General features: G+C 41.3%; 1 protein-coding gene across 4 annotated transcripts in view; it reads right to left on the bottom strand.

Annotated features, from left to right (window-relative positions):
• Window positions 1-25,432, bottom strand: part of ARID5B (AT-rich interaction domain 5B) — a 119,144-nt gene that overhangs the window by 15,072 nt on the left and 78,640 nt on the right. For 3 of the 4 annotated variants that reach the window (XM_054832185.1, XM_054832187.1, XM_054832184.1), the window contains 4 exons: window positions 21,219-21,331; window positions 14,548-14,752; window positions 12,107-12,159; window positions 4,347-4,444 (listed from right to left, as the gene is read on the bottom strand). In XM_054832185.1, the coding sequence (XP_054688160.1) occupies window positions 4,347-4,444; window positions 12,107-12,159; window positions 14,548-14,752; window positions 21,219-21,331 (469 nt within the window). The remainder of the gene's footprint in view (window positions 1-4,346; window positions 4,445-12,106; window positions 12,160-14,547; window positions 14,753-21,218; window positions 21,332-25,432) is intronic. The other variant, XM_054832186.1, reaches the window with a different exon arrangement.

The raw sequence follows: 25,432 nt of genomic DNA, 5'->3' as shown, positions 1-25,432 counted from the left end.
GAGCAGGACATGGCCCGTGGGATGTTCTGGGTCCATCCCTGCCGGAGACCCCAAGGGAACCAGGCTCCCCACAGCACCCGAAGAGGCTGGGAGGGCTCCTGCTCTCTGGGGCCATCCAGCTGCCTGCCATGACACCTTCTAACACCAACGCATCTGTCCACCAAAGCAGCCAAGGAGTGTTACTGCATGCTGTTGCACACCACAATTCCCCACGTGTACAATTCCCGTACGTGTTTGTGTGCAGCTCGTGCACAAGGCTTGCTTTGGAGGAAACCAAGATGAATCACAGCCAGACTTGGAGGCAGAAAAAGGTCCCAACAGGCAATTGCTCGTCTTTTTGTTTTGTTCAATGCCTTTTATTGGGAACTTTATATACCTTGCAAAATAGCAGGTCGGGCTTTTTGGTTTGGGGTTTTTTTTTTGGGGGGGGGGAGGAGTGGTGTTGGTGTAATATTTATGAAAAATCCCTATCCACAACGTCACCAGCAGCGCAGAAACACAGCCTATCGTTCACGCCGGAAAACTAAAGCTGCCGATCACGTGTTTTGTGTAAAAGCGAAAGAAACCTCAAACCCTGCATGTGAAAACCACATCTGCATTATTAGGGGAAGGCAGCATGGAGGAGAGTGCTTTGCAGAAAAGTAGCCGTTTCTGAGGGTTTCTTGATAAGAGAGAGATGCAGGGTACTGACAAGGGCTGCAGGAGTTTCACAGAAAAGGTTCAGGCTGAATCAGCTAATACCAACCACACACGTCTCTAGCCTCTAGCTTTCTGTCATCGTGCAAAGTAAGTGCATTAAAGGAGCACAAATGAAGAAAGTAACGACCAAAACAACAACCCATAAGCTCTGTACGGTCCGAGTCGTGCACACATCAACAGCCCCACGATGGGAAAACATTAATGCTTTTTATATTGGTAATCATCTGTAACATGAGCAATTAAGTACAGTACTAATGGACTATAGCCAAGAGCCTGGTACTAATATTAAAAACTGACAGAGATGAATAGGTTTGGAAGGGAAACTAGGCTGACAAAGACATTTTTATGAAGTGCTTGGGCCTATTTGGAATAACCCAATCAGAGGCAGGTTCAGACCAGCCATGCCTACAGTGACAATAACGCATTCATTGGCATTATACGACGCCTGCTATGCTTTAAATAAAAACACCCATTGCTTCTGCTCAGCAACCTGCACTTCCATTATTATACTCATTAATAAAACAAAAGTTGTCTAACTAATATACAAATAACACTTACTGAAACACTGGCAGCCTTGCCTTGTTTTAAAATGAAACCAGTTACTGGAAACACAAACCGTACTACATGAAAAATGAATCAGTTGATAACGCACACAAAATCTTTCTTTCCCTTCTACCAGGGAAACAAAGCAAACACTGCACCGACCGAAGCACTCTGCCCTCCTATAGCACCACCAGCAGCAACCACCACAACCCCTGCTCCAAACAGGGGGGCATGGAGAGGGGAGCAAAGTATTCCTCACAGCCTTTAAATTTGGCTTTGTTTCAGCTTTTGCCATCCTTGGTACCATGGGTCTGCAGCAACATGATGGCTTTTTAGAGGTTATAGGCACCTTTTTAGAAAAGCAACATTTATTCATGGAATTTCCTAGACAGAGAGGCAATTCTGACCTCTCCATTTCTTGGTTTCTTTTCTTTTTCTTTTTTTTTTCCTTCCTTTTTTCTTCTTGTCCTTTAAAGTTGTGTGTGAAGCTCCAGCTTGCAGAGGGGAACTTGGAGAGGGCAGGAAGATGGGATGCCGTACCTGAATGGGACATACGTGCCAAGCCACTCCTCAGCATCCTAAGGATGTCACTGAAAGGTTGCTGCCACCTAAGCAGCTTTGATATGTTAAAGCCGGTGCAAACAGCTAGTAGCTTCTCTGTCATCTTGGAAGAAAGCTAGTTAACACAACACGGATGCCCTTGAGATCCAGTTGTAGAGATGAATGGCAAGGCTAAGTCAAACAGCAGCAGGATCAGCGAAGTCAGGGAACTGCCTGTTCTGCCTCCAGTAAGCAAGGAAAGGCCAGTGGGATTCAGAAAGGAAAAATCATGAGGTTTATTCAGCATTTACTTCCCAGCTTACTTCAATTTCCAGTTTAGCTTTACAGCTCACCTTCAAGTTAGAAAATGTCTGTGTGTCCTGAATCATGAATGTGTATTCCTGCACTGCAGTTCTAGTTTTAGATTAAATGTCATCTGAGCACGATGGCTATAAATGAGCATTACATTTACAGGTGCTGTAGTTAGAATTACCAGCTGAAACAAACCACAACAATTTCATTTATGTTTTTCCAAGTCTGAGGCTTAATACAGCTTTCCTGTGGTAGGGGGGGAAAAAAAAAGTGTCTAACACTAGAAATCTAGAGATCGGACCAGTCACTGAGATTTTTTGTATACGTGTTTTGGTTTTTCAGATCAGATTTGGTAAAGTATATTTTAGGTAAACTCGGGGCTAACCTAAAAACCCCACAAGATTTTTTTCTCCAAATGCCATCTTTTGACAGCCTGCCAGAGACCTGGAAAATAGGTGCTGCCTCATATCAGACCTCATCCAGAACTACACAACAGACTGGCATCCAAAACCTCAGATCTGAGCTCTTTGGTGTGCTAAGACCAATCTAACCATAAACTAAAAGACTCCCTCCTCAGACTGGCTCAAGGCAAGCTGAACTGCTTTTGGGTAGCCTGGAAAGGCTTTTCAATCTTGAAAGCATCATGAATCTGCTCTAGGTTTTCTAGTGAGCACAATGGGCTTTGTGGCACTTTGTAGCATACCCCTGAGTAGCTGCTGAGTAAGTCACACGGACAAGTCTCTATGCATCAAAAAGGAGTGCAATCTAAGGGTTTTGCATGTAAAAAAATAAACCACTAGCATGAAAGCAGAAGAGAGAGACAGAGGTTCATGGCGTATTTGTGAATGGCTCATTTATTTTTCCACAACTACAACAGACGCGCTCTCTCGGTGACTCTAGGATTTCAACAGAGCCCAGCAACGCCTGCTCCCTGTGCAACCTAAGCCCGCAGAGACCTGACTCTCATGCATGCCTGGATCTCCTCTGTCAAATAAACATCCTACAAAACACATCTGGTGGAAGACCCAGACTGCCAGTCTGAAACCCATCGGCTGACCTGGGTGCAAGAGGAAGCCCTGAGCCTCTTCAGGCTGTAATGATGGAGGGGAAGAGCCAAATACTCATTGAGCCTAATACTCACCATTATCTGGTGAGTCAACAATCTATAACATTTGCAATGCAAAGGCAGGGAAAAGCCCCGTCTGACGTGCACAGCAACTCACTCAATTTGCTCTGCTGCTTGGCTCAATCTCCAGAAAGCTTCTAACTTCTTCATGCACCCAAGTCCTTATGTTGGAGATGTCTCCTGTAAATGAGGGTGATCAACCTCCCCCTCCATGAGGAGGGCAGCGTCTCCCTTGGAGTGACCAACACATAAGGCATTAAAAGAAGGTGACAAACTGCCCTCTGAGCACAGCTCTGCTGTGCTGCCTTGTGCACAGGCAAGTACAATCTTTTCCTGACCCCAGCAAAGTAACTTGTTTATGCTCAGGAACAAGAGATTGGACTTTCCTTATCTGAGCCTGAAATTGCAGAGCTTTTCTTAACATTTGCTTGTCTAAGAAAAAAAAAAAAAGAAAAAAAAAGAAAAAAAAAGAGAGTTATTTCTAAAAACTATACTAAACCAAAACAACATTCCAGCTCCAGCATTTTATTCAATGCGTGCTGGCTTCACAAGCCCTGGATGTTATTATCTACATGGGAAGAATAAGAAATCAACAGTTCTGACCAGCAACAATGGCTGCAGAGAAAGAGTGTTTGGCAGCAGCTCGCAGGCAGGGAGGAGGGAAGGAATGCAATGAAGAAGAGGAATGCAACGCTCTGCATGACCTACAACATTAACAGCACCCTGCATTGTGGGCCACCCCATTATTTTGATCACAACCACAATTTGCTTAATTGGTATTCCTAAAAAACGACAGAAGACAAGTGTTTGCATCAATTAGCTGTCGTTTCTTATTTTTCCTTGAGTATGTTTTGCTCAATTTTTCAGGTTCTTTAACCGGAAAGCTGTTGTAAAAATTAAAATACGTACCAAAGAAAAATTCAATGCTTGTTTTATTTATTTAGTCACTGTGGACATACGCTCTGGTTTAAATTACAATGGATTATCTGACTAAACTGTTGGGGGAATATTTACTATATCTTTAAGAAGCCTCTCTCTCTTTCTCTAATTCTTTATAAAACGCTTTGAAGGCTCTCCAAATTAATTTTTTCATTATTAAACAAGCATTTCAGATTTGTTATCTTACCTTTCATAATGTCTGCGAGTACATGTAGCAGCACTTGTGCTTCCAGGGTTACCACCTAATTCATCATAAATATGTTTCCATTGTCGACGGGCTGTTATCTGTAAAAATGGCAATGGAAAATTTAATCTTGCATCTTTACAGATTCTACAGCGTTTGCGTTCACAACAACAAATGCATGTGTGACACTTTCAGAACAGCATGTACTACAAGCACTATAAAAGCCCCTACAGAATATATAGAGTGCACAGAGCTTTTGGTATCTTTTTTTTTTTTTTGTAAGTTAACACTATGTCTATTTTCTTTCTCTCTAAAATGGAGTGATCTGACTGATTCATTATCAAGTCACAAGCAATACAGCCTCACAAAAGAGAATCTCAATCAATATAGGGTCATTAACCATCAGAAGTTATGCAGACAAATCCCACGGTGAATTATGAAAATGAAGCTCAAACCATACTCAGCACAAATAATGATTACATAGTTATTTTAACTGAATTAGAGAAAATAAATCTGCTGCAAAACCCAAATCCACTACAGAATTCTGTAAATCCACAAAAGCATAGTCTGTAACTCTATATGTTACAAGCTGTTTATTTTTATCCATTTATGTCAGTAAAATATATAGATCAAATAGTAATGAAATCTTAACATACTCCAATGTTAATATTTGAGCTATGTACTTTATTGGACCATGCTGATGAAAATAAACATCTTGTAACATATTGAGCTGCATACCATGGTTCTGTTTTTTTGTACAGAAATTAGGATTATACAGAATAACAGATGGAAGACCTGGCAAAAGAATTGTTTCTGAATACCACTTCATTATTTTATATATTCGGCTATATTTGAAACAGGAAGAAAAACAGGAATAGGACAAGCACAACAGATCACTCTCTTTTGCCTGCAGCTCATAAAGAAGGCCAGTGGAAAACTGTGGGGACAATTTGGGGAGAATTTTGTCATTTTCTGTGGAATGCTGTGGATTTTAATATATTCAGCCCTGGAGGCTTCTTCGGAGTTACCCACAGAGCAGTCAATGGCGTTTACTGAGGAGCTAAAGGCAGCAATCAGAAGAAAACAAATATTACAACTTGCAATCTGAGGCCTGTAATTGTAATCTAAACAAGAGGAGATAGCTACCGTCATTAAATATTACAGGGTAAGAGGTGTTTCTTTTTCGCTCAATATAAGAGGAATATCCTTCCTTTGCAGAAATTATTCTCCAAAGCTAAAGGCATGGCTGGAGACTTATCATTTGATAATGTTACAATTTATTCAAGTTTATTGTTTGCGCCGTTCTCCTTAGAAAACATCAGCATCTCCAACTCACTATTAGCACCTGTACATAGTTCGCACCTATAGATAAAGGGAGTATTTTATCTTAAACCTTATTTAAAGCAAAACCTTATTTAAAGCAAAACCTTATTTAAAAATGACTGCATTGACTAATTTTATTTTCTGTCTTCTGTAACCAACCCAAAGACCACAGGCACAAGAGAAAGACTGCAATTCAAGCATAAACTCTGCACAAACAAATTATTTAAATACAAATCAAACACTCATCTGAGGATAAGGTTCATTTTAGAGTCTATTTTGTTTAAGTTCTTACGCTGTCTCTTCCCCAGGCTACCCACACTTCTACCTATTATTATTACTAAAGAGCTTAAAGAACTGGAGTCCTAATGAGCCATAAAAGAACATCACCTCCTGAGACTATGAACGGATGCTCTCTCTGCAACCTGAAAGGTCAAAAAAGAGTTGGACCAAGTACCCTTCTGGGGAGGAAAGCCTGGATGGGAAGCTGCCTCCTCCCTGCCTCCCACACCTATTCCACCGGTCCCCGGGCCAGGCAAAAGACAGAGGCATGGCCAGACAGCCCTTGCCTTCTGGTAGCTCCCAAAAATCACCAATCCCCTGAGGACTGCTCCAAGTGGCTTCATATTAAATCAAGTCTCTGGCAGCCTCACAGACATGGGGAACAACGATGCACAAAGCCAATCTGGGGCCTGTGCTCTGGCCCTCTGGCGAGCACAGCCTGGCTGGCTTGCAAGGCCGTGGGCCAGGACTTGATGCTTTGGCTAAGTACAGCGATGCTGTGCAGAAGCTATAAACGAAAGCAAAGGATTAGTCAGCAAGAGGACTACTGCAAGTCCCCTTTCTAAACATCCTGATGTGACTAAGAAGCATGGTCTCCATTTTCAAAAGGAAAATGTTAACCTCAGAGCCCAAGTCTCATTAACTATGAGCTGACTCAAGAGTCGATACTCAAGCTGGAACAACAGTAAACGCAATCAGCTTTAAGGGGAAAAGGGAATCCCTTTGAAATCCCTGTATCATTTTGGTGTCTCTTTCCTTTATGGTGCTTGGAATAATAGTATTTACACAAACATTTGCCCAACTTTATCCAATTCTTCCTCTGCAACGGACCAGAAGTCCTTGGCCATTAGCAGAGCTGTGCCCTCCCACGTACGGAGCTAAGTTTAAATTTGACATTCCCTGAAACAATTGTTATTCTAACAAAGCCTGGGGCTGAGTTTTCCCCTGCTCCGGAAAGTTTAGTTTTTATGCTTAATAAACCTCAAAGTAACTGATAAATTATATCCTTAAACAATCTGAACAAAACGCTGCACTGTGGAAACTTCACAGTTGTCATGCAGGGCAGCACTGCTCAAGCTGGATGCTCACGCTGGCCACATCCAAACCCAGGACTGCTTTCTTCTCTCGTACAAGTCCCTCCCAGCCACCCCAGTGACTAGGAGCTTCCTGAGGAGCCAGGAAAGGGCAGTGCTTGGCAATGCTTTGCTTATGGTTGCTGGTCCTACCAAAAATGCCTGCCTTGGCTGCTTTTACACAGCAGATTTAACTCTGAAAGGGCTCACATGTGCTCCTGGTTAGTGACATGTCCATGACGGGGCACGTGAGGAGCAGAAAGGCAGATAACAAAAGGTATGAAAATGGTAAAATATTTTAGCTGCCTGGGCAAGGCATTTCCCATACGCATTCAGGAGCAAAGTGTTGGTTTTTTTCAAGGGCATGGAACTATAGTGGTGTAAGACAACCAAGACCTTGCAAAAGCTTTAATAAATGTCCTGAGCACTTTCATTTCACACCTTTGATTAATTCAGCTTCAGTTTCTTGACGTAAGTTGACCCACTCCAGTAGAAAACATACAGAAGACAAAGAACTTTTGCTGCTTTAGTATTCCAATTTGTTTTTCCCTACTCCTACCAGTATATACATCCCTCGCAGTGTCTGCCACATTTCTAGAAGTGCAGGATGTGCCAGGCTCACCCATTAATCAAGGCAATTGCACAGGCCTATCTCATCTCCAACAGCTTCCCATTCCAATGCTGGCTTTAGTTTTAAAGCAGTCTTCTGGTTTGCAGACCCCTCCCACAATTTGCTCCAACCTACAGCTTCACAGTCCTGGAGCCGGGCCCGCTGGAAGCCAGGAGCTTTGAAAACCTCTGTGACATCTTCCCCAATCAGCAGAATTTGGAGTTAAGCAAGAGACTGGTCTGCCCAGGGACCTGAGAGCAGATCTGATCTGGTTCCTAGAAGCACAGTATTAGGCAGTGACTGGTACTCAAGAACAACCAAATAAAACCAATGATCTTATCTATTAAAGTAGAGGACTGTTTATACACATGCTTTTAATGGTGTCTTCTGCTTTGGGAAATCTTAAGGTCTTCTGCACTGCAATCCCAGCTCCCTTCCTCATGAAAAGGCTTCTTGCTCATTTTCTGCTGCAACTCTAATGGGGGATTTTCTGGTCACGGTACGTGATGTTCACAACGCTTTTCAAAACGGAGCCCTGGGTATTAGCTCTGGATGAAACAAACCCAGGTAGCTTTGCATTCCACTCATATATCAGTTTCTTTGGGCCTGCCCAGATGCAGGACTGCTGTACTTGTCAATCATTAATTTTTAAAAACTAAAGCACTTTATTGTTGCACCCAGGAGGCAGCAGCTAAATGGGATCCCACCGACCTTTGGCAAAATTTAAGCTGCTACACATCGAAGGTTAAACTCTGCCTAATTTTCTTTTGACCCTTTATCTTTCTAAGATATCTCTAAGTAGAGTCCATTCAGCACCACAGCCTTCTGCAAACATGCCAAGGCACTCCTTTTGTGTTGGCTCAAAAGGAAAAATGCCACTTCATGACTTGCCAAGGACAACTCTTTAGATAATCCTGGAAGTTTCCCATCTATGAGCATCTGCACCTTTTACTTACTTGACTTAGGGTGACTGAGAAAATTCCAGGCAATGGCTGTTAAATGCCGCTGCAGCTGAGCCCCCTAGAACGTGACATTGTTTTGTATTTCATCCAGGGATTTGAGGACATTTTAAATCATTCATACTGTGAAGGTCTGCTATACAGAGTGCTTTCCAATGCACTCTCCTATTATTAGTAACAAAGATGCTCATTTCATGTATCTTTGTTTAAGAGAAACATGATCCCACCAATTCCAGAGAGACAGCTTCATCTGTTAAGGACTTAAACTAATTTGTACGGGTTGCTATTTTTATTAAGCCTGTATTATGTCCAACAAGAAGTACATGGGAGTGTGGTATTACACAGTTATAGATGACAACTAACTAAGAATTAGTAGTCAAACAGATAATGGACAGATGAGAAATGACCCTCACAGGTACTCTAACTGGAGAGCCCTTAAATACGACGTATGACACACAATCATGACTTGCCACTACTCGATATCCTGTATGTATATGCTGTACGTACATGCTGTATGTACAGGTAATACTCCTTGTCAAGCCTCACCGGATCCCTTCCAGCCCCTGATACATGACAATAAAGGAAAGCCAGATGGCTAAGAAAATTGTGCTCTGCACCTCAAATCCACTCCCTGGCTGTTTTCACTCACTTAGGTCCTTAACTGACAGACTGGACTCAGAGGTCTTGCACTGTTCTGTGAATCGGGGCAGAAGCTGGAAAACACCGTACATAATCTCTGCTTGTTTCTCAAAGATGTTTTTAAAGCCCCATCGAAGCATCTATACATGGACAAGGTGGAAATTGAAAATGGGCTGACTGTCATTGTTCTGCCAAACAAAAGGATGTAAAGTTTGCAACTGCTTTAACTGGGAAAGTTTCTACACTTACTAGTAAAACCTAGTCACCTGACCACTCTAAGTTCCCCTATGTGACTTTAACCAATCTTTTATTTGTTTCCTGTTCATAAAATGTCTGTCACATGCTGAAGCCAAATATCTACTTTTAAATATTCTTTTCCTTACAATACTTCCAAGAGAAAAGACCCATTTCTATCTCAATGCACAAACCAGAAAACTTGCGAAATTTTAAAATAAGTTAAAGATGATGAAGCCCTTATAACAGACAAATGACTTGTTCAAGTCAGATGGAAGGGTCCATACATATAAATGGGTATTAATCAGGGCAGGTTCAAGAAAGCCTTTGCTCTGCACATGGCTTCTCATCAATAGATATTGCCACTGTATGTGTGAGTGGTGGATTCTGGTCATCTGGTCGTGAATTACAGCACTCACTCAACATTTCTACACCTAAGCAGACCTGCCTAAGATTCTGGAACGGCTACTGAGGTCCGTGTCACCTCAGTCATCCACTGCCTTGCTGAAAAATGAAACATTAATCAAACACAAAAGCATCTTAGCAAACTCAATGAATATCAACTGGCCATAAAATAATAAACACCAGGGTGTGCACAGGTCAAAGTATTGCAACCGCTATCAGTTTAACATTCAAGCAATGCAAAGCAAAGGCAGATCCATATTGAGGATGAGACTGTTAACAGAAGAGAATGAGGTCAAGAAACCTCATGCTCTATGTACAACTTAAATTACAACACAACGGTCCTCCCAACTTCAGCTCTTCTGCAGACAGCACAGATGCCACTCACATCATATAAACAGGATCAGGCCCATCACTTCAGCTAGAGCACTCTCAAACCAAAGCTGGGCTCCCAGGTATGTCGGAGGGCGTGAGCTATGCTTGCCTTGCCATTTACTGACCAGCAAGCAATTGCTTAGTTTCTTCTCTATGAAGAATAAGCACCACTGGTACTTTTTCATCAAAGGTGACAAATGGCCCTAAACAACAGAGAACATCTGTCACTGAGAGAAGGACAGGAGCTTTGAGACAAGGGTGGTCTGATGCTACTCTGGATGACATTCTCATGTATGTGATCCTGCCCCTCTGATCCCCTCACATTTCTGCTACCATTGGTAGACCTGGCTCTCTGGCCTCGTGTCCACAAACTCGCCACCCTACTCCTGGCTCTGCCCCAGGCACAGAGATTCAACCTTCTCCAGCATCTCTAAATCCATCCCTCTCCCTCTCATTCTGGCACTAAAACTCAGCCCTCTGCAGCAAGCCACCACTCCTGCATCCCTGCTTCGATACCCTTCAAGCAGATCTGAAACACTGCTGTGAAAATGGCCCGCCTCCCCGAGCACTCTGAACATGCCATTCTCCTTTCCATCTCCCTCCCAGCCTTCCCTTGCGCTCTGGATCAAGTTCAAGATTTTAGCCCTCATTTTCATTGCACTTTACAACTCGTGGCAATTACCGATGGCTCATAATTGCTGTAACAATCTGTCTATGGTAGCTATTCATTCATATATAACCCATGAGCGCACCTACACACACCCCTGTACATAAGCATGGTATGTGCTGATTAATGAAAGATAGAGGAACAATAAAAGCCAAATCAAGCATATATTTTTGTTGAGGAGGTTAGATTTCATGTTTCACAAAATCCCAGCCACACCCATGCTAATGAACCCAGGCTGCTGATTTACAGAACAATACGCTTTATTGTATGGAAGGAAAACAGTGAGTTTTGTATCTTGGTTCAAAAGACTTTCAGTTTCTTGATAGTGCATTTCTTCTTGTCATTTCTCTACAGCACAGATATGTCCCAGATTACTTCGTAAACAAAGCAAAAATAATTTCTTTCATCCAACTGTGGCAGGAACTGAACAACTTAATCTGATCATTGTGTGCAAAGAAAATATTTCCAGTGACGACATCTTCCTATGTCAATTGGTTTTTATTACAGATGTCATCTCGATGAGCCATATTAATGCAGCTCTTTCTTCTCATTTCAAGATTTTAATCTAAGTTTGTTGCTCTAATATTTTATTGGTTCAAAATACATGCTGTAAAATCCATGGCCATCAAATTTTCCTGTGAGCTAAAAATAAACTGCTCTCGTCAGATATGGTTAGCTGATAAAAAGTGTCAGAGACTTTTCTGAATTACTTTGATAACTTCCTGTTTATGCGGTACTGACCCTTGTCTAATAAAGATCTTTTACACTTGGAATAAGAGAAGATACTGCAGCATACTATTCCTTAATGGACAATGCTGATTACTTTTGAAAGCCTTTAATACATTTCCCATATTAGACATGAACAGATGTCAGGGATGTTGCCAAGTGAAATTTCTTTTATGCAATCTTGGCTTGTTGTACAATAATAGCCCTTTCTCAACATGGGAAAAAATTACAGACCCAACTAATTTCCTTGACAGGGAAGAGTTACATATGTTTTCCACTTGTAGTTTTTACGACAAGTTTACAATTTTGCCAAACCTGGAACTAATTGGGACCATTTCCAAAAATGGTCCAATAAACCCACAATGTGTACAGCTAGCCTAAAATGCAGCAAATGATTGTTTGCTTTTACATTTTTTTTTCTAACAGGGAAAAGTTAGATTGCACAATTATTTCATTTAAGTTACTTAAACACTTACTGTTTCATATCCTCCCAGTTTTTGAGCAGCTTGAAACATAGTCCAAAGGTTAACTGTTAGAGGGACAATAAGTATTTAGATAAGCATTGCATTAACCAACATATTTCAAAGAAATGTAAATTAAACAGTTTTTAAAAAAGAAAAATAGAGAAAAAAAGCTCACAACCCCTGAAAAAGCTCCTGTGAAACATTTTCCAAAGAGGTATTTACATAATCTGAAGAGTAAATATTAGCCCATACTATATATATTTTAATTACATATAAGAGAACACACTTAGATTCCTTAATGGGACTGGAAAAATACACTGAGACAAAGGTAATAGGTTCATTTGACTTTGCTGATAAGAGGTATGTTATAATGACTGTAGCATGTTTCCATAACTTTGATAATAAAAATTACCCATTGGGAAGACTGTTGCTTTTAATTATTTGTTTAATACTGATTTCATTAGCAAGCAACCATGAGCCACACACTGGCTCACAGAGAAAGCCTATTGATTAAACAACAATATCCAATATTTACTGCAGCTCAGATAATGGCCTCCATAATCAATAAACAATAAGGTGCCTTCTAACGGGTCCTGTGCGAATGAACCTGGGGGGAGCAGAAACTAAAATTATCATAATAATTATGGTATGAGTGGTTGTGCCTTGCCCATGGCTTGGGGTGGGAGGAACAGAGGCGACTCAATTCAAAAGATGTGCTGGGAGATGCTTTTTACTTCCCACAGAACTCCTCCCTTGCACGTGCTTTTCACGCTGGCCCACTGCCCCATGGGGCCACTGCTTGCTGCTAGTGTGTCACGTTTTATTTATTTTATTTTATTTTATTTTATTTTGTTTTGTTTTGTTTTGTATTTTAATTTTTATTTTACTTCAGTTGCTAGAAGAAAAATTGATGTCTCAGCTCTATGAAAGACCTATGCACAATTCCACCAACAAACAGGGATCCCCCTAGACATACTACGAATACTTCAGGCCAGACTCAGCAATAACGCTGCAGATTACGGAGGACGGGATCTCTTCCTCCGCGGGGGGATGCTCTGCTGTAGCGTACATAGTGCTTCTCCCCACTAACCTATTTATATTGGCAATGTTTGCACAAGTCTTGCCGGACAAATAGAGAGCCCCGTCCTGTAAACATTTCTGCTCTTCTCAGCATACTTACTCTTGGCATTTAAGTATTTGCTGGATCAGGCCCCTAATTCATAATAAATGTCAGGCAACTTTCAGTGTATTTCAGCTGAATGTTTGCAGAGGGCCCTATCCCCGGTAGGGAATTTGAGAAATAATACTTCACCTTGTCTTTCAAGCCCACCCTGTCCCCATGCTTGAGGGAGTGCAGAATAAAATGGGGGGAAAAAAAAAAAATCCTCTCTTCAACAGAAAACGTTCTGAAAGCCTCATTGAACCTTGTACTGTTTCAAAGCTATCAAGAGCTTTGCTTAGGCCTTGATTTAATCTGAATCAATGCATAATGCAACGAAGCTGTTCATAGTACATTAATTTTACTTCCATTTCAAGCAGCCAGTTTTCAGACAAACACTGCAATCATTTGGAGTTATATAAGTTTATAATGGCTGCTGGAGGCCTGTTGCAATCAGTGCCAATTGCTATTAGGTATGTAAATTGTTATGTAAAACATACAGGTTTGACATTCTTCATCAAAATAACACATGGTTTTAATCTGGGAGATAAATTAGAGTAAATAATATTTCAATCCATGGAGCTTTCCCTTTAAGGAAATAAAGTATCATTCATTCTATAGATAAGGAGGAAAAATACCCCCATTTACACCTTTTGTCGGAAACTCTGAAAGATCAACATTGTGCTGCAATATTTATATAAAATTTAGTTCCCACTGTATCTTCTCCACCTACAACTGCTTTACAGATTGTGGCACTACAAACTGTACATGCCAAAGCAATTCTAAACATTGCATTCTCTATTAAACAGATACAGTCTGGTTTTATATTCTCCAAAGTCAGTAATTTATTAACTATAAACACATTTCAGGGCTTAAAAATACAATCCCTTTTGTGCTTTTCTTGACCACCTTTAAATGTCTTCCTTTAATATTTGTCCTTTCATAAAGAACATCTGGGCACAATAAAGATACGTCATATTATTAACTCAGAAGAAAGGCATTACAGACACTGTAGATTTACAAAACAGAAAACTAGAGAGTTTTCAACATGCCTATTTCTAGTCATAATCAGCGGATTTAAACCTATAAATATCCAGCAGCAACTACCCCAGAAGGAAGAGATGCAAATCTAGGCATAAGACAGTGAAATGCCTGGACTGGAAAATGTGTAGATATAAACATGGTCCCCCCTCATCCATAAGGCTTTAAAATAGGCTTCGTGTGCAAATGCTTTCTCCAGAGAAGCCAAACCATTCTAAAATGTCAACAAGAAAGTGAGAAAAAGGATACTTACTCTGCTTAAAACCTAAATAGGGTATTCGTTCAATTGGTGTTTTCCTTTCTTTCATATATTTATAAAGAGCCACAAGGAAAGCCTGCTCATCAGCTCTGCATTCTTCACCTACGGCAATCTTTGATTTATCCTCACTTGAGCCTTTTTTACAGTTGCTGTTGTTACTCTTGGGTTTGGGCAAAGCTGACTTAGCCTCACATTTTACCTGGGAAAAGAAAAGATGTCATATCAGATCTGGGTAACCTTTAATTTTCACTTAAGGAATAAATACCCTCTCCTAGCAGAATGGATTGTTGAAAAAATGAAGGCCAAACCATGCAACTGTGTTTGAGGGGAAACAAAGGAAGCTATTTATAGAGCTAAATGTCTTGTTCTGAATCTTAGTCACAACATTTTTAAATAGCCACATCTTTAAATCATTATAACCCATTGGTAATGCTCTCCAGATCTGCATTTTTATGACTATACATTGCTATGTCACAGACAGCTCCCATCTCTCACATACACTTGCCATTAGCAAGTCTAATAATAACCTTAGTTCCAGGATTGACACGGAGCATTGTCAACTCCCATAGACAACCCTTGGAGCTGAGGGTGCTCAGCCCGTTTCAGGAACGCTCGGCAGCCAGCTCTGAAACGACACATTTTTCTCCCCTTTGGCCCACCAAAATAGATGCAAACCTTGGCAAGCCTTACCCAGGCAGAGCTCTCAGCACACCCGAGTGGAGGTTCTGCTGCAGCACGGACTTAAGTCAAGTGGGTTTGAGCATCTGCTTAAACTTAAGCACAGCCCTAACTATTCAGCAAAAGGAAGAGGCTGGTAGCCGGAGCCTTTCCTGGTAGACACCGGCAGCCCCAACACACGTGAGTCCCAGAGCTCCAGGTTCTCCCACTGGCCTCCCCGGCAGACGTGTGCCAGTCAGGAAGTCAGCAAATTGGAGCCACTTTACCTCTCATCAGCATTCAAACATAGGAAAAAATATCCAGTGAGACCGGCTTAATCCTGCAGTCCTCCTGAAGATAATCCTCTCATTGAATCAAGCAAATTACAATTCGAGCATTCCCATAATTTATGTATACAAAAAACCCAAAAGAGCAGAACCTTGCAAACTAATGTTTAAAAGCTCTCCGTGACCAAGACAGGATCGATATATTTCCAGTGAAATACTGGAAGTCTTCTAATACAAGGTAGTGGAGATGGTTACATGTATTTTGGATTTGCACTGTCCCATCAATGCTTTTGAATGCTGTGAGGAGCCTTCTGGCAGCTCCATACTCCATCCAAGACATGTCCTTTGTGCTCCCAGAGGGAGCAGGGAGACTGTAAGAGCATTTGGCATTTTAGGAGGACAGCAGAGGAGAGCCAGGTATCTCGCTGAACAGGAAGGCAGGAGCTCTTGGTCAAGTAAGCCATTGACTCTCCTTCACTCTCCTCACTTTTAAACCAGGTGCTACCTGGGTGCTTGTTGACATTCTGGAAGTGCGTGCTATGAAGAGCATTATGTAAGTGCTTCTAAACAAACAACAAACATATCATTGGAAAGACTACGATATGCTTATTTTGTCTCAATAAAGCTACCTTGTGTTCAGGCGCTGGGAAAGCAAAATCTTTTCTTTTATACTCCGCCAGGGTATTAATGTTGCAGAAAGCACTGGCTTAAGATTAGCTGCCTCCCTAGTTTTTCCATAGATGCTGGACAAAGCAACACTAGCTCCGAAGCAGAGGGGAGAACTGGCCACAATTTTCCAAGGTAATCGATGCTGCTGAAAAATCTTCCTGTTGGACAGTGCAGGGTACAGGCTTGCTCCTCCCAGGCAACGCAGCAGGGATGGGGAAATGGACTTCCTGCTGGACTTTTCTCGACCAGTTACTGCTGAAGTATGTCCCCTGTACTCCTCCATATTCTCTGGTTACATGGTTCAAAGAGATATTGTCTTCCTACAGCCCAAGACACCATGCTTTGCCTTTTAGTAATAAATATGCTCGTCGATTAAACTTCTGTAAAGATCCTGGGTTTCACCCAAAACTCAATGGAGGTAATGGGATTTTTTCCTTATTAAATGAACTTTGGATTTCTTCATCCATTTTCCAGTTTGGAGCTGTAATCCCTTGAATTTTTTACTTTGGCTCCTTGCAAAATTATTTGACAGTTTCTCCTTATAAAGTTTAGATTACATTGTCATAGTTTTCAATGCTATACCAAAGACTGGGTTAACACTTCCAATATAACCCCATGATTTCAATAAATTTAGGATTTTTAATTTGAGTAGCAAATCTATTGTGAGTTAAAACTTGGAACAAATTCACTGGACCTGGGAACAATTTTTTAGTTTGGTCACCCACTTGCTAGGTAAAGTCAATCAATCAAACTTTTAAATGGATTTTCTTTTTCAAACTGGACAATTCAGAACTGTTTGCAAAGACAGCCTGGGCACGAATGCTAAATGAAATCAAAGCTCACTGCTATGCAAGCAAACTAATGGCAAGGGATGTTACTCCCAAGGATACAAACGGAAACAAAGTAAGTAACATTAAAAAAACCACCAGGAGTGAGAAAATCCGGTGTTACACACAACCTCCTTCCCTCCAGTGAACAGCAAAGTGCGGTCAAAGCGCCTGCGGAACTCCAACGTGCCCAAATACAACCGATGGACTCCAAGCAGTGTTAGGTTCAATGAAGCTTTGACGAAGGCTGCAGTGCTTCAACCGCTGAGCGTTCGAGGCACAAGCCTCAATTCTGGAACCTCCCCACTCTCTGACAGGAGATATGGATAAATGGCATGTCCAGTGAGCGATTAACGAGAACCAAAAGGGCCAAATGCCATTCTGGGTAACACCGGTGTAAATCCAGCATAGGTGTATTGAAGTCCATCCGAGCGATGACAGACTTGCATCAAAAACAACCCTTCTCTCTCAAAACATGATTCTGAATCTTCCTAGAGGGCAAAGATCTGGAGGAAGGTCCTGAATGCAGAGTTTTGCTTGGCTCTGCTCTCTTTTCTGGTCTGCTCAGAAAGCCTGAATGACGCCATTATAAAGGGAGAGCTCAATTTCCACAGGAGGAGTTACAGCTCTTTCATTGTAGCACCTCCACAATGAAACTGAGAGCTAAGGCCCTGACAGGCAACCCAGCGCCGCAGCATGGATGAGCTGGGGGTGTAGTGAGATGGGCTCTGGGAGCATCACACCGCCTCCTACTCTGTTCCGTCAGAGGCATATGATCCATTACCAAGCGGCCGGTCAACACTCATGGGTACACCCGTGCATTTGTCTTCTCCTGCCAGAGGTCACACGCAACGCAGACCACTACAGACCTGCTTTTTAAAGTTTCAATCAGATAATGGCTGAGACGCTCGGAGTAAAACTCCAGGTCTGAGAGCATGCCAGGCCACCTGTGGCCACAGGAAAAGCATATCCTGGCAACTTTTAAACTAATTTCCCAGATCTTGCTGTACAAATGAAGTGAGAGATTTACTTTAGCATTTGCACTAGGAGATGTAATGAGTAGATTCATTTGGGGACAATTTCCATGTTTAGCAAGTTAATCCTTTCAGCTCTTCAAAATGGTCACATCAGCCAGTTTTAAAAAGTCTTACAGTGCATTTCTGCACACTTTGAATGGGAACGCTCTTTCTGAGCATGAAGCAGGTACGATGAGGGTCACGCTGGAGCCTGCCAGTCCCAAAAGCCTGTCCAGCACTGATGACATGTGAGGTATGAAAACCTCCAGAGTCCTGGGAGTGTTTGCAGAGAAGAGCTTGATATACATCTCTCCTGGAGAGCTGATCCTGCCTCAGTAGATGGCCTCATATTCTTCCAATTTTTACATGTCCAGCCTGGGAGGGAACTCCCCTGGGATCTTCCCCAGGAGGTATTAAAATGGATGCAGCGATCAGCAAGAAGATCAAAAGCAAGAAGTGGTACACGAAAGACCCACTTCCCCTGGCAGCACCTGGAGGTCCAGGACCACATTGTCCTGCTATCGCTCTATTTTTAACAAGCCACCTACACTGGAATTTACTCAGAGCTGCTCCTACCCAACCGAACGCTCTTCTGTGTCAGGTAACAGTAAAAGCCTGCAAAATGACCTGCTGATGGTTCAAGGCAAACATGCCTAATGAGAACTAAGCTGTAAGAAGGTACAAAGCCTTCTAGTTACTGGCAGCTGAGGACGTGAAATTCAGCACAACCATGTGGCTTGTGTTGGTCTTGACAGACTCAACCCCACAGTCTTCAGAATGCCACTTCTGCCATTTCCTGACCCAAACCTTACAGCCACTGCGTCTCCATCAGAGCCATCGCCCTGCTACCCGAGAAATGAGGCTACTGTCAGACACTGGGTGCCAGCATCTGAGGATGAAAAGCAGCACAACTTCTGGTCAAAAGGGATTTTAGCTGGAACAGGAATACGGCCAGAGCTGCTGCCACAATGTTTCAGCATCTGACACAAGTGGATTTGTCCCGTTTACGCTAGCAGTATTCAGTTCCGCTCTCCATGGACCCATTGCCAGCATTAGTCAGAGATGGATCACGGATAGAGGAGGAAACCTGATGGTGAAGCCCAACATGGAGCCTAAGATGATAACTCAACATCCCAACTGTTCCCAACAATGAGAAGACAGTTTCCCTGCCTTCCTCAAATACACTTCCCCCTCCTTCCCCACAAACCCATAGGAAGGGTCTGTCTGAAGTGCAATACACCTGCTGTAGAGGGTTTCTGATTCCCTGTCCCTCTTATTAAAGTATCTCCACAGCCCTGAGATGCCAATTGATGTCAAGAGCCACAGTGAAATCAGTGTGACTACATGCAAGGACATTATATCATGGGCATGTCTATTATTTATAATGAAATTAAGCTGGCCAAGATAATTAATGCTATTAATATCTGCACAATGATGAGCACAGTATGACTAGATAAATGGGCAGAATTACTTCTTATCTGAAATATCCTCCCATTTGACTAGTAGGGTGAACCCAAATATAAACAGAGAGGATAAACAATTTGGTATGAAGTGTTACTGTTGTTTTTAATTATCTAATACCTATATATCAGGTGCTGAAGAGGCAGAACTACTCGTGCTACAGTCCAGGGTGCTTTGACAACATGGTCCATGCCGCAGTTTGCTGGTAATGTTTTAACATGAAAAACAGCTTGGGGGAAGGGGGAATTGAGGCAAATTGAGACATTTTCACACCGCAGATTTTGCACATTCTTCCACAGAGCAAAAACATTCAGGCAAACTCTATAGTATCTGGCAGGACCCTGCAACTCAACACACCAGGCTCCATCGCTTTTCACTATGCCTGTCTAACACGATAGCACAGACTCCAACTGAGCACAATAGGGCACAAAAAGAAGAGAAACAGTGACTTAAGGGCAGAGCTTCATCATGAACTTCAGCCTCTTTTATCATCATCAACAGAAGGCACAATTTTAACTGAACTCCTAGGGAGGAGGAGGAGGTGGAATTTAATTTGCCTTCCTATGAGAAACTGAGAGCAGAACACTTCCACTTGACCTCTTTAACCTCCTAATCTCCCAGGACATTCACTGCATACAACAATACCAACGTAAATGGATCTATAGATTCACTGTATTTCCTAAAGAGATGGTCACAACAATGGAAGCATTTTTCAGATACACATCCATCTAATTTATTGAAACAACGGATTCAGGAGGATTTGGCCTAAAAATTCAGTCTATGCAAACCTTTTAGCTGTTCAGCTCAAAAGTATCACAGTGACAAAGTTCTGCCTCAGATAAAAATCTACAAGTATTGCTCTAACTAATTTTCCGTCTTTGCATCTTACAGTTTCAAATTAAATCATCTTGAAAGAAGACATTTGTGCTTTTTTTTTTTTACAGAGAAAACCAAATTCCTATTTAAAACCACACAGACAACATAGAAAATAGGATGTAAATTACACTACAGAAACTCCATTTTAAAATATTTTAAGGAAAAGACACAAACCCATAAATATCTAAAAGATTAAGTCTATAAACACAAATCAACGACCCAATTTTTACTTGCAGTATGGGCTAAGCACTGCAGCACATACAGAAGACTCTGTAAAAGCATGCACTATTCAACAAACCCTGGAACACGCAGCTCAGCACTAAGTATTAAAGAAACAGCCCAGATTTTTTTTTTAAGCTTTCGTACTGAATTTCTGTCTTTATCTTTTTTTTTTTTCCCCTAATTTAAAAGAAAGTTGAGATCTTAACAGGGTAATGTCTGTTGTGTGTGCTTCTTAGAAACCATTCTGAAGTGGCTCTTGTTTCATAGTCTGTTTATCTTCAAAATTATATTTAGAAGTACATTGTAACAGGGTGAGCTGCTCCCTGGTTTATTTTTAATTCGAAGATACTGTCACAAACTATGTTTGTGTGTCACAGAATGTGAAAACTAACACTAGTTGCCAAGAAAGCTTAAGCACTACCAGTTACCAACAAGCTGATAGCATTAGGTTGTTAGGTGATTATAGTTGCTGGTAACTTTGAACACAGGCATGAATTAATGTGAAGAATAAAATGGTTGAAAAAAATTACATTTATCTCCCCAAGAAAATAAGTTACATTCTAAATTTGAAACAGCATGCTGGGAAACAAAGACAGGGCTGTACCTAAAAAAGGAGAGTGTACTGAAAAGAGTATTATTAAGTGATTTACCTTGGCAACAGCTTTGCTTTCAGAATTATTGTTGGAATCCTTAATGCCATTTAATGAATCTCTTCTCTGTGGGCAAGGCTTCTTTTTGCGCGGTCTGCCTTTAAGATTTGGCGCTGAAAATTAATGGAGAACAATTTGAGCACATTGTCTTATACTGGATTCTTAACAGCTGAAAGCATAATAAATAATTCCACTACAATCAGTCACAGAAATGTACACATCTGTCTACAGTAAATGCTTATTACGAGATTCCCATCCTCCATGGGTTACATCTTGACACACTATACATTTCTATAGAATATCCCCCAAGGCTAATCTATTCTACTTTCACATAACTAATTAATATAAAGTCAAACACTGGTCTCCGAAGGACTCGGGGAGAAAGCACGAATATTTCTCCATGGTACAAGAAAGCACAAAATAGAATATTAATAGGTAACTTTGCATTAATCAGCCTGCTGCATTTATTATTTCTAATCTTCACCTAAGAGTACTAACTACTATTTCCAACTTTGGGAAACATCTGGTTTTGGAAAAGTTCTGAAATACTGAAATTCCTTACAGCTCCAAGAAATGTTTATATATCCTGTCATTCTTGTCAAAGTTCTTCTAAAAAAGTTAAAAAAAATAAAAAATTACCCCCGAGTCCTGAAACGGATCAAAAAAAACCCTTAACAACTAGTTCTGGAAGTTGACAAGTACTGAAATAAGTGATTGATTGTTTCATAAGGGTTACATACCACACATATAAATTAACATGAATCACTTTCAGTTTTGTCCAATTCTTAAGATAAAACAGCTCTGAAATAACACAGTGACTAAATCCTAACTGTGCTGAGCCATACGTAGAATGGGATATGGATCATCATAAAATATCAGACTCATTTTTCAATAGTGGTATTACAATATAAATTATGATCACATATAGAAATAATAGATGAAGCAGATGTTTGCTCATTATTACGTGTCCTGCCTGCTTTCAGATTTAAAAATCAGCCTCTGACTACTATGGCAACATTTAAAATGATAAACAATCATTAAGTAATGACTGTACCGAAGAAGATAATTTCCTTTAAACCTTTAATTTCTAGGTAACCATTGTTTTCATTATTTAAAGGGATGATTAGAACAATGTCAGAAATCTAAACACCACAAACCTCTTGAGTGCCTTCTAATTGTTTCTAATCTTACATTTGTCACACAGTAAGCCAGTGGTTTCAGGACATTTTACATTTTAATTAGTTTGCAAACACAATAAAGGGTGCTAATTTGATTTTATAGTTTGAGTAACAGTGTCATATTTGGTCTGTTCAGAGAAAAAGAAAAGCCGTAGGTTTAAAACCAAAAGTCCAACAGACACATCCTTTTTCTTCCCCCAGCACTGGCACATGGTAAATATATATATATATATGTGTGTGTGTATATATATATGCATGTGCGTATGTGTGTAAGTCTATATTTGTGTCTATATAAAAATATGTTTATCTCCCTATAGAAATATCTCCATCTATCTCCAGTGAAGCATATCCTGCTTATTGAAAAGTACTGCAGAAAGCAATTTTGAAATTGTCATCTGAGGTTAACATGCAAAATCAAACAAAGAGAGAAAGAAATTATTACCCATTCCAGTCGACAAACATCTGCCTGATTTATATCTGTACTCATGAATGCTACAGCATGTGACTGCACACTACGTCGCTGGAAGTCTCGACTTGGTGTGGATGTCAGTCTTACACAAAATGAACACTAAGAGTATTTGCTCCGTGCTTACAAATCCCCTCCCCCAGCCGCTCCATTACTCATATAAACAGAGATGAGCGACTCGGCGGGAGCGTGGGATGAGCTCTGAGGACTCCAGCGCCGGCTGCCAGACTGCCAGCCCCAGCCACGCCGCCCTGCCTTATTTATAAACCCCGCTCTTCCCTCCACCTTTCATGTCTTCTGATGCCTGCTTTTTGCTGCACATGACCTGGATGGGATGGACGGATCCCTGACCACGGTTAGCCCCGGCACTCGCACCTTCTTAAAAAAAGGTACTGAAGAACAGAGAAATGTTCCCTCAATTTACTACACCCTGGCACACTCGTTAAAACGACGACCTTCGAATGAATGGATTCCCCGACCCAGTCCAACCAACGGCCGGAGAGAGACGTGCTTCAGCTAGGATCAAACACACTTGCGTGTGAATTACTTTTTCTTTTTTTTTTTTTTTTTTTTAATAAATAAAGAAACTAGTTCAAGACTCAATGTTTTCCAAACATACTTGTTATCCTGAGTTTTGGCACTGTACGTTGTATCACACTATAAAGCACTCCTAATGTTTTGCTAAAAGCCTTAAAAGCAAGAAGGCATTTGTTCCTAAATTCCAGGTATATTGAGCTTGCATATAAACACTGTTTGAATTGGAGCCTTCCCCGGCAGAACTGGCACAAGCCCACTACGAAATGGGGTATTTGCATTCTCCCCGTGGCTCAGGAGCTGCAGCCGGGAAGGTCTGGCTGCAACACGCACGGGGACCGTCCCGCACGCGGCACCGTATGACTTTAAATCACTTTAAGCCATTCCAGATCAGATGCACAATTAACAAGAAAGCAGCAATAGGAATTAATACCAGAAGAGAAGGCCCTTACCTCTAGTATCTAGTCTGTAAAAGAAAACATTTGAAATAGTTCCAGTCACACTTGAAACAAAGCCATTAATGTTTGCTCCCTAAATCATTATAAATAAATGCATTATTCGAAGATTATTTATATTTCAGCTATATCCATTTTGTTCTAGGAAATATGACTAGGACCGAAGGAATAATTTACAAATCGCATACTTGTGTTAATTTTTTTCATTTTTTATTTATGACATATTCATGAGCACACTGAAGATTTCTTGAATTTGTTATTCATAATTATTTTAAAGTAATTTTACAAACATGTTGTGGCTTAGTCCCAGTCAGTTTTCCTGATGACACTGGATGTGCAGTATGTACTGGACAGCTAAGTGAATATCCCATGGTTATTTTTGCTTTCTGGTGGAGAAAGACTTCTGGCATGACTACCCGAGAATAACTGAAACAATTCAATTTCTTCACATTTGTGCATATGGCTTTCAAATTCATTTTCTAAAAGCATTTGTGGCAGTGAGACCTGATAACTTGTAGATTCCCAGAAGGCGAGAACATAAGCAAAGCAAATGAAAGTAAAAAATTGAACAAATAACTACAGAAAAAAAGTTTGCATTTATTTGCCACTTCTTTAGTCTAAGTGCCTGAAACAGGAGTATGAGATACGACATACTACCAGTTCAAATACTTTCTTTCCTGTGCATTTAACAACATTTGCTTTTGCCAGTTTGGGGTTTTTTCCCTTCCTTTCTTTCTTTTTGCTTCCTGATGTATCTGAAAGAGGAGAAAACTCAGCTACTGAAATGTCCACTGGGACCATTGGTGGGCTGCTGGGAAGAGGTTTTGCCTCTACTTTGGTGTGATTCAAAGGATCGATATTAGCATAGCATAGGTGCCCTGTATGCTCGAGGTTTGGGATGCAAACCAGAAGAGCCCCATGCCTGCAATCAGGAGGTGATAACGCCTCGGGAGAGCAGAGCCGCTGCTGTTCAAGGCCGGCGGGCATGGAAGGGCTGTCAGCTGAGACATACAGCCGGTACGATGCAAGCGGCCCAAAGCTCTGAGTTCCAATCTCAGGAAGTGAAAGGGCGTTCATCCACTTGAAGCCTGCACATGCCTGTGCCTTGCTGACTCAAGGAGCCTCTTCTTCAGATTACAGCTCATCCCAAGTTTGCAAGTCATCACAGAGGGCAAGTTCATTAGAAAAATGGCAACACACAAGAAATTATCTTCCCTGCAAAATCTGTAGGTGCGATAGCAATCTAGAGCCCAGCAGTGAAAGCCACTTCACCGAGTCCGGGCAAACGATTCAGGCCTGACCAGGTAAAACATAGCCAGCTGCAAAACGCACATAGCACAAGCTAACGCCCTCATGTTAGGAGAGCTGGAGGAACACAAGGGCACGCTTCCCACCTTGGGCTGGTTATCTTTCCCAAACACGTCAGCAGTGTGCCTGCTACCTTTACCCATCAACAGGAGTTCAGAGGGACCATTTCGGCACTCCTTGGATGCCAGGAAGCATGTTGCTTCCTTGTTTCCCTGAGCAGCAGGTCCAGCTGGTGTCATTTAAACAAACCTGTCCCTCAGAGCCCACCGACCT

The sequence above is a fragment of the Grus americana genome, chromosome 7, assembly GCF_028858705.1.
Source record: "Grus americana isolate bGruAme1 chromosome 7, bGruAme1.mat, whole genome shotgun sequence".
NCBI lineage: Eukaryota > Metazoa > Chordata > Aves > Gruiformes > Gruidae > Grus > Grus americana.
This window is presented reverse-complemented; position numbering and strand designations above follow the sequence as displayed.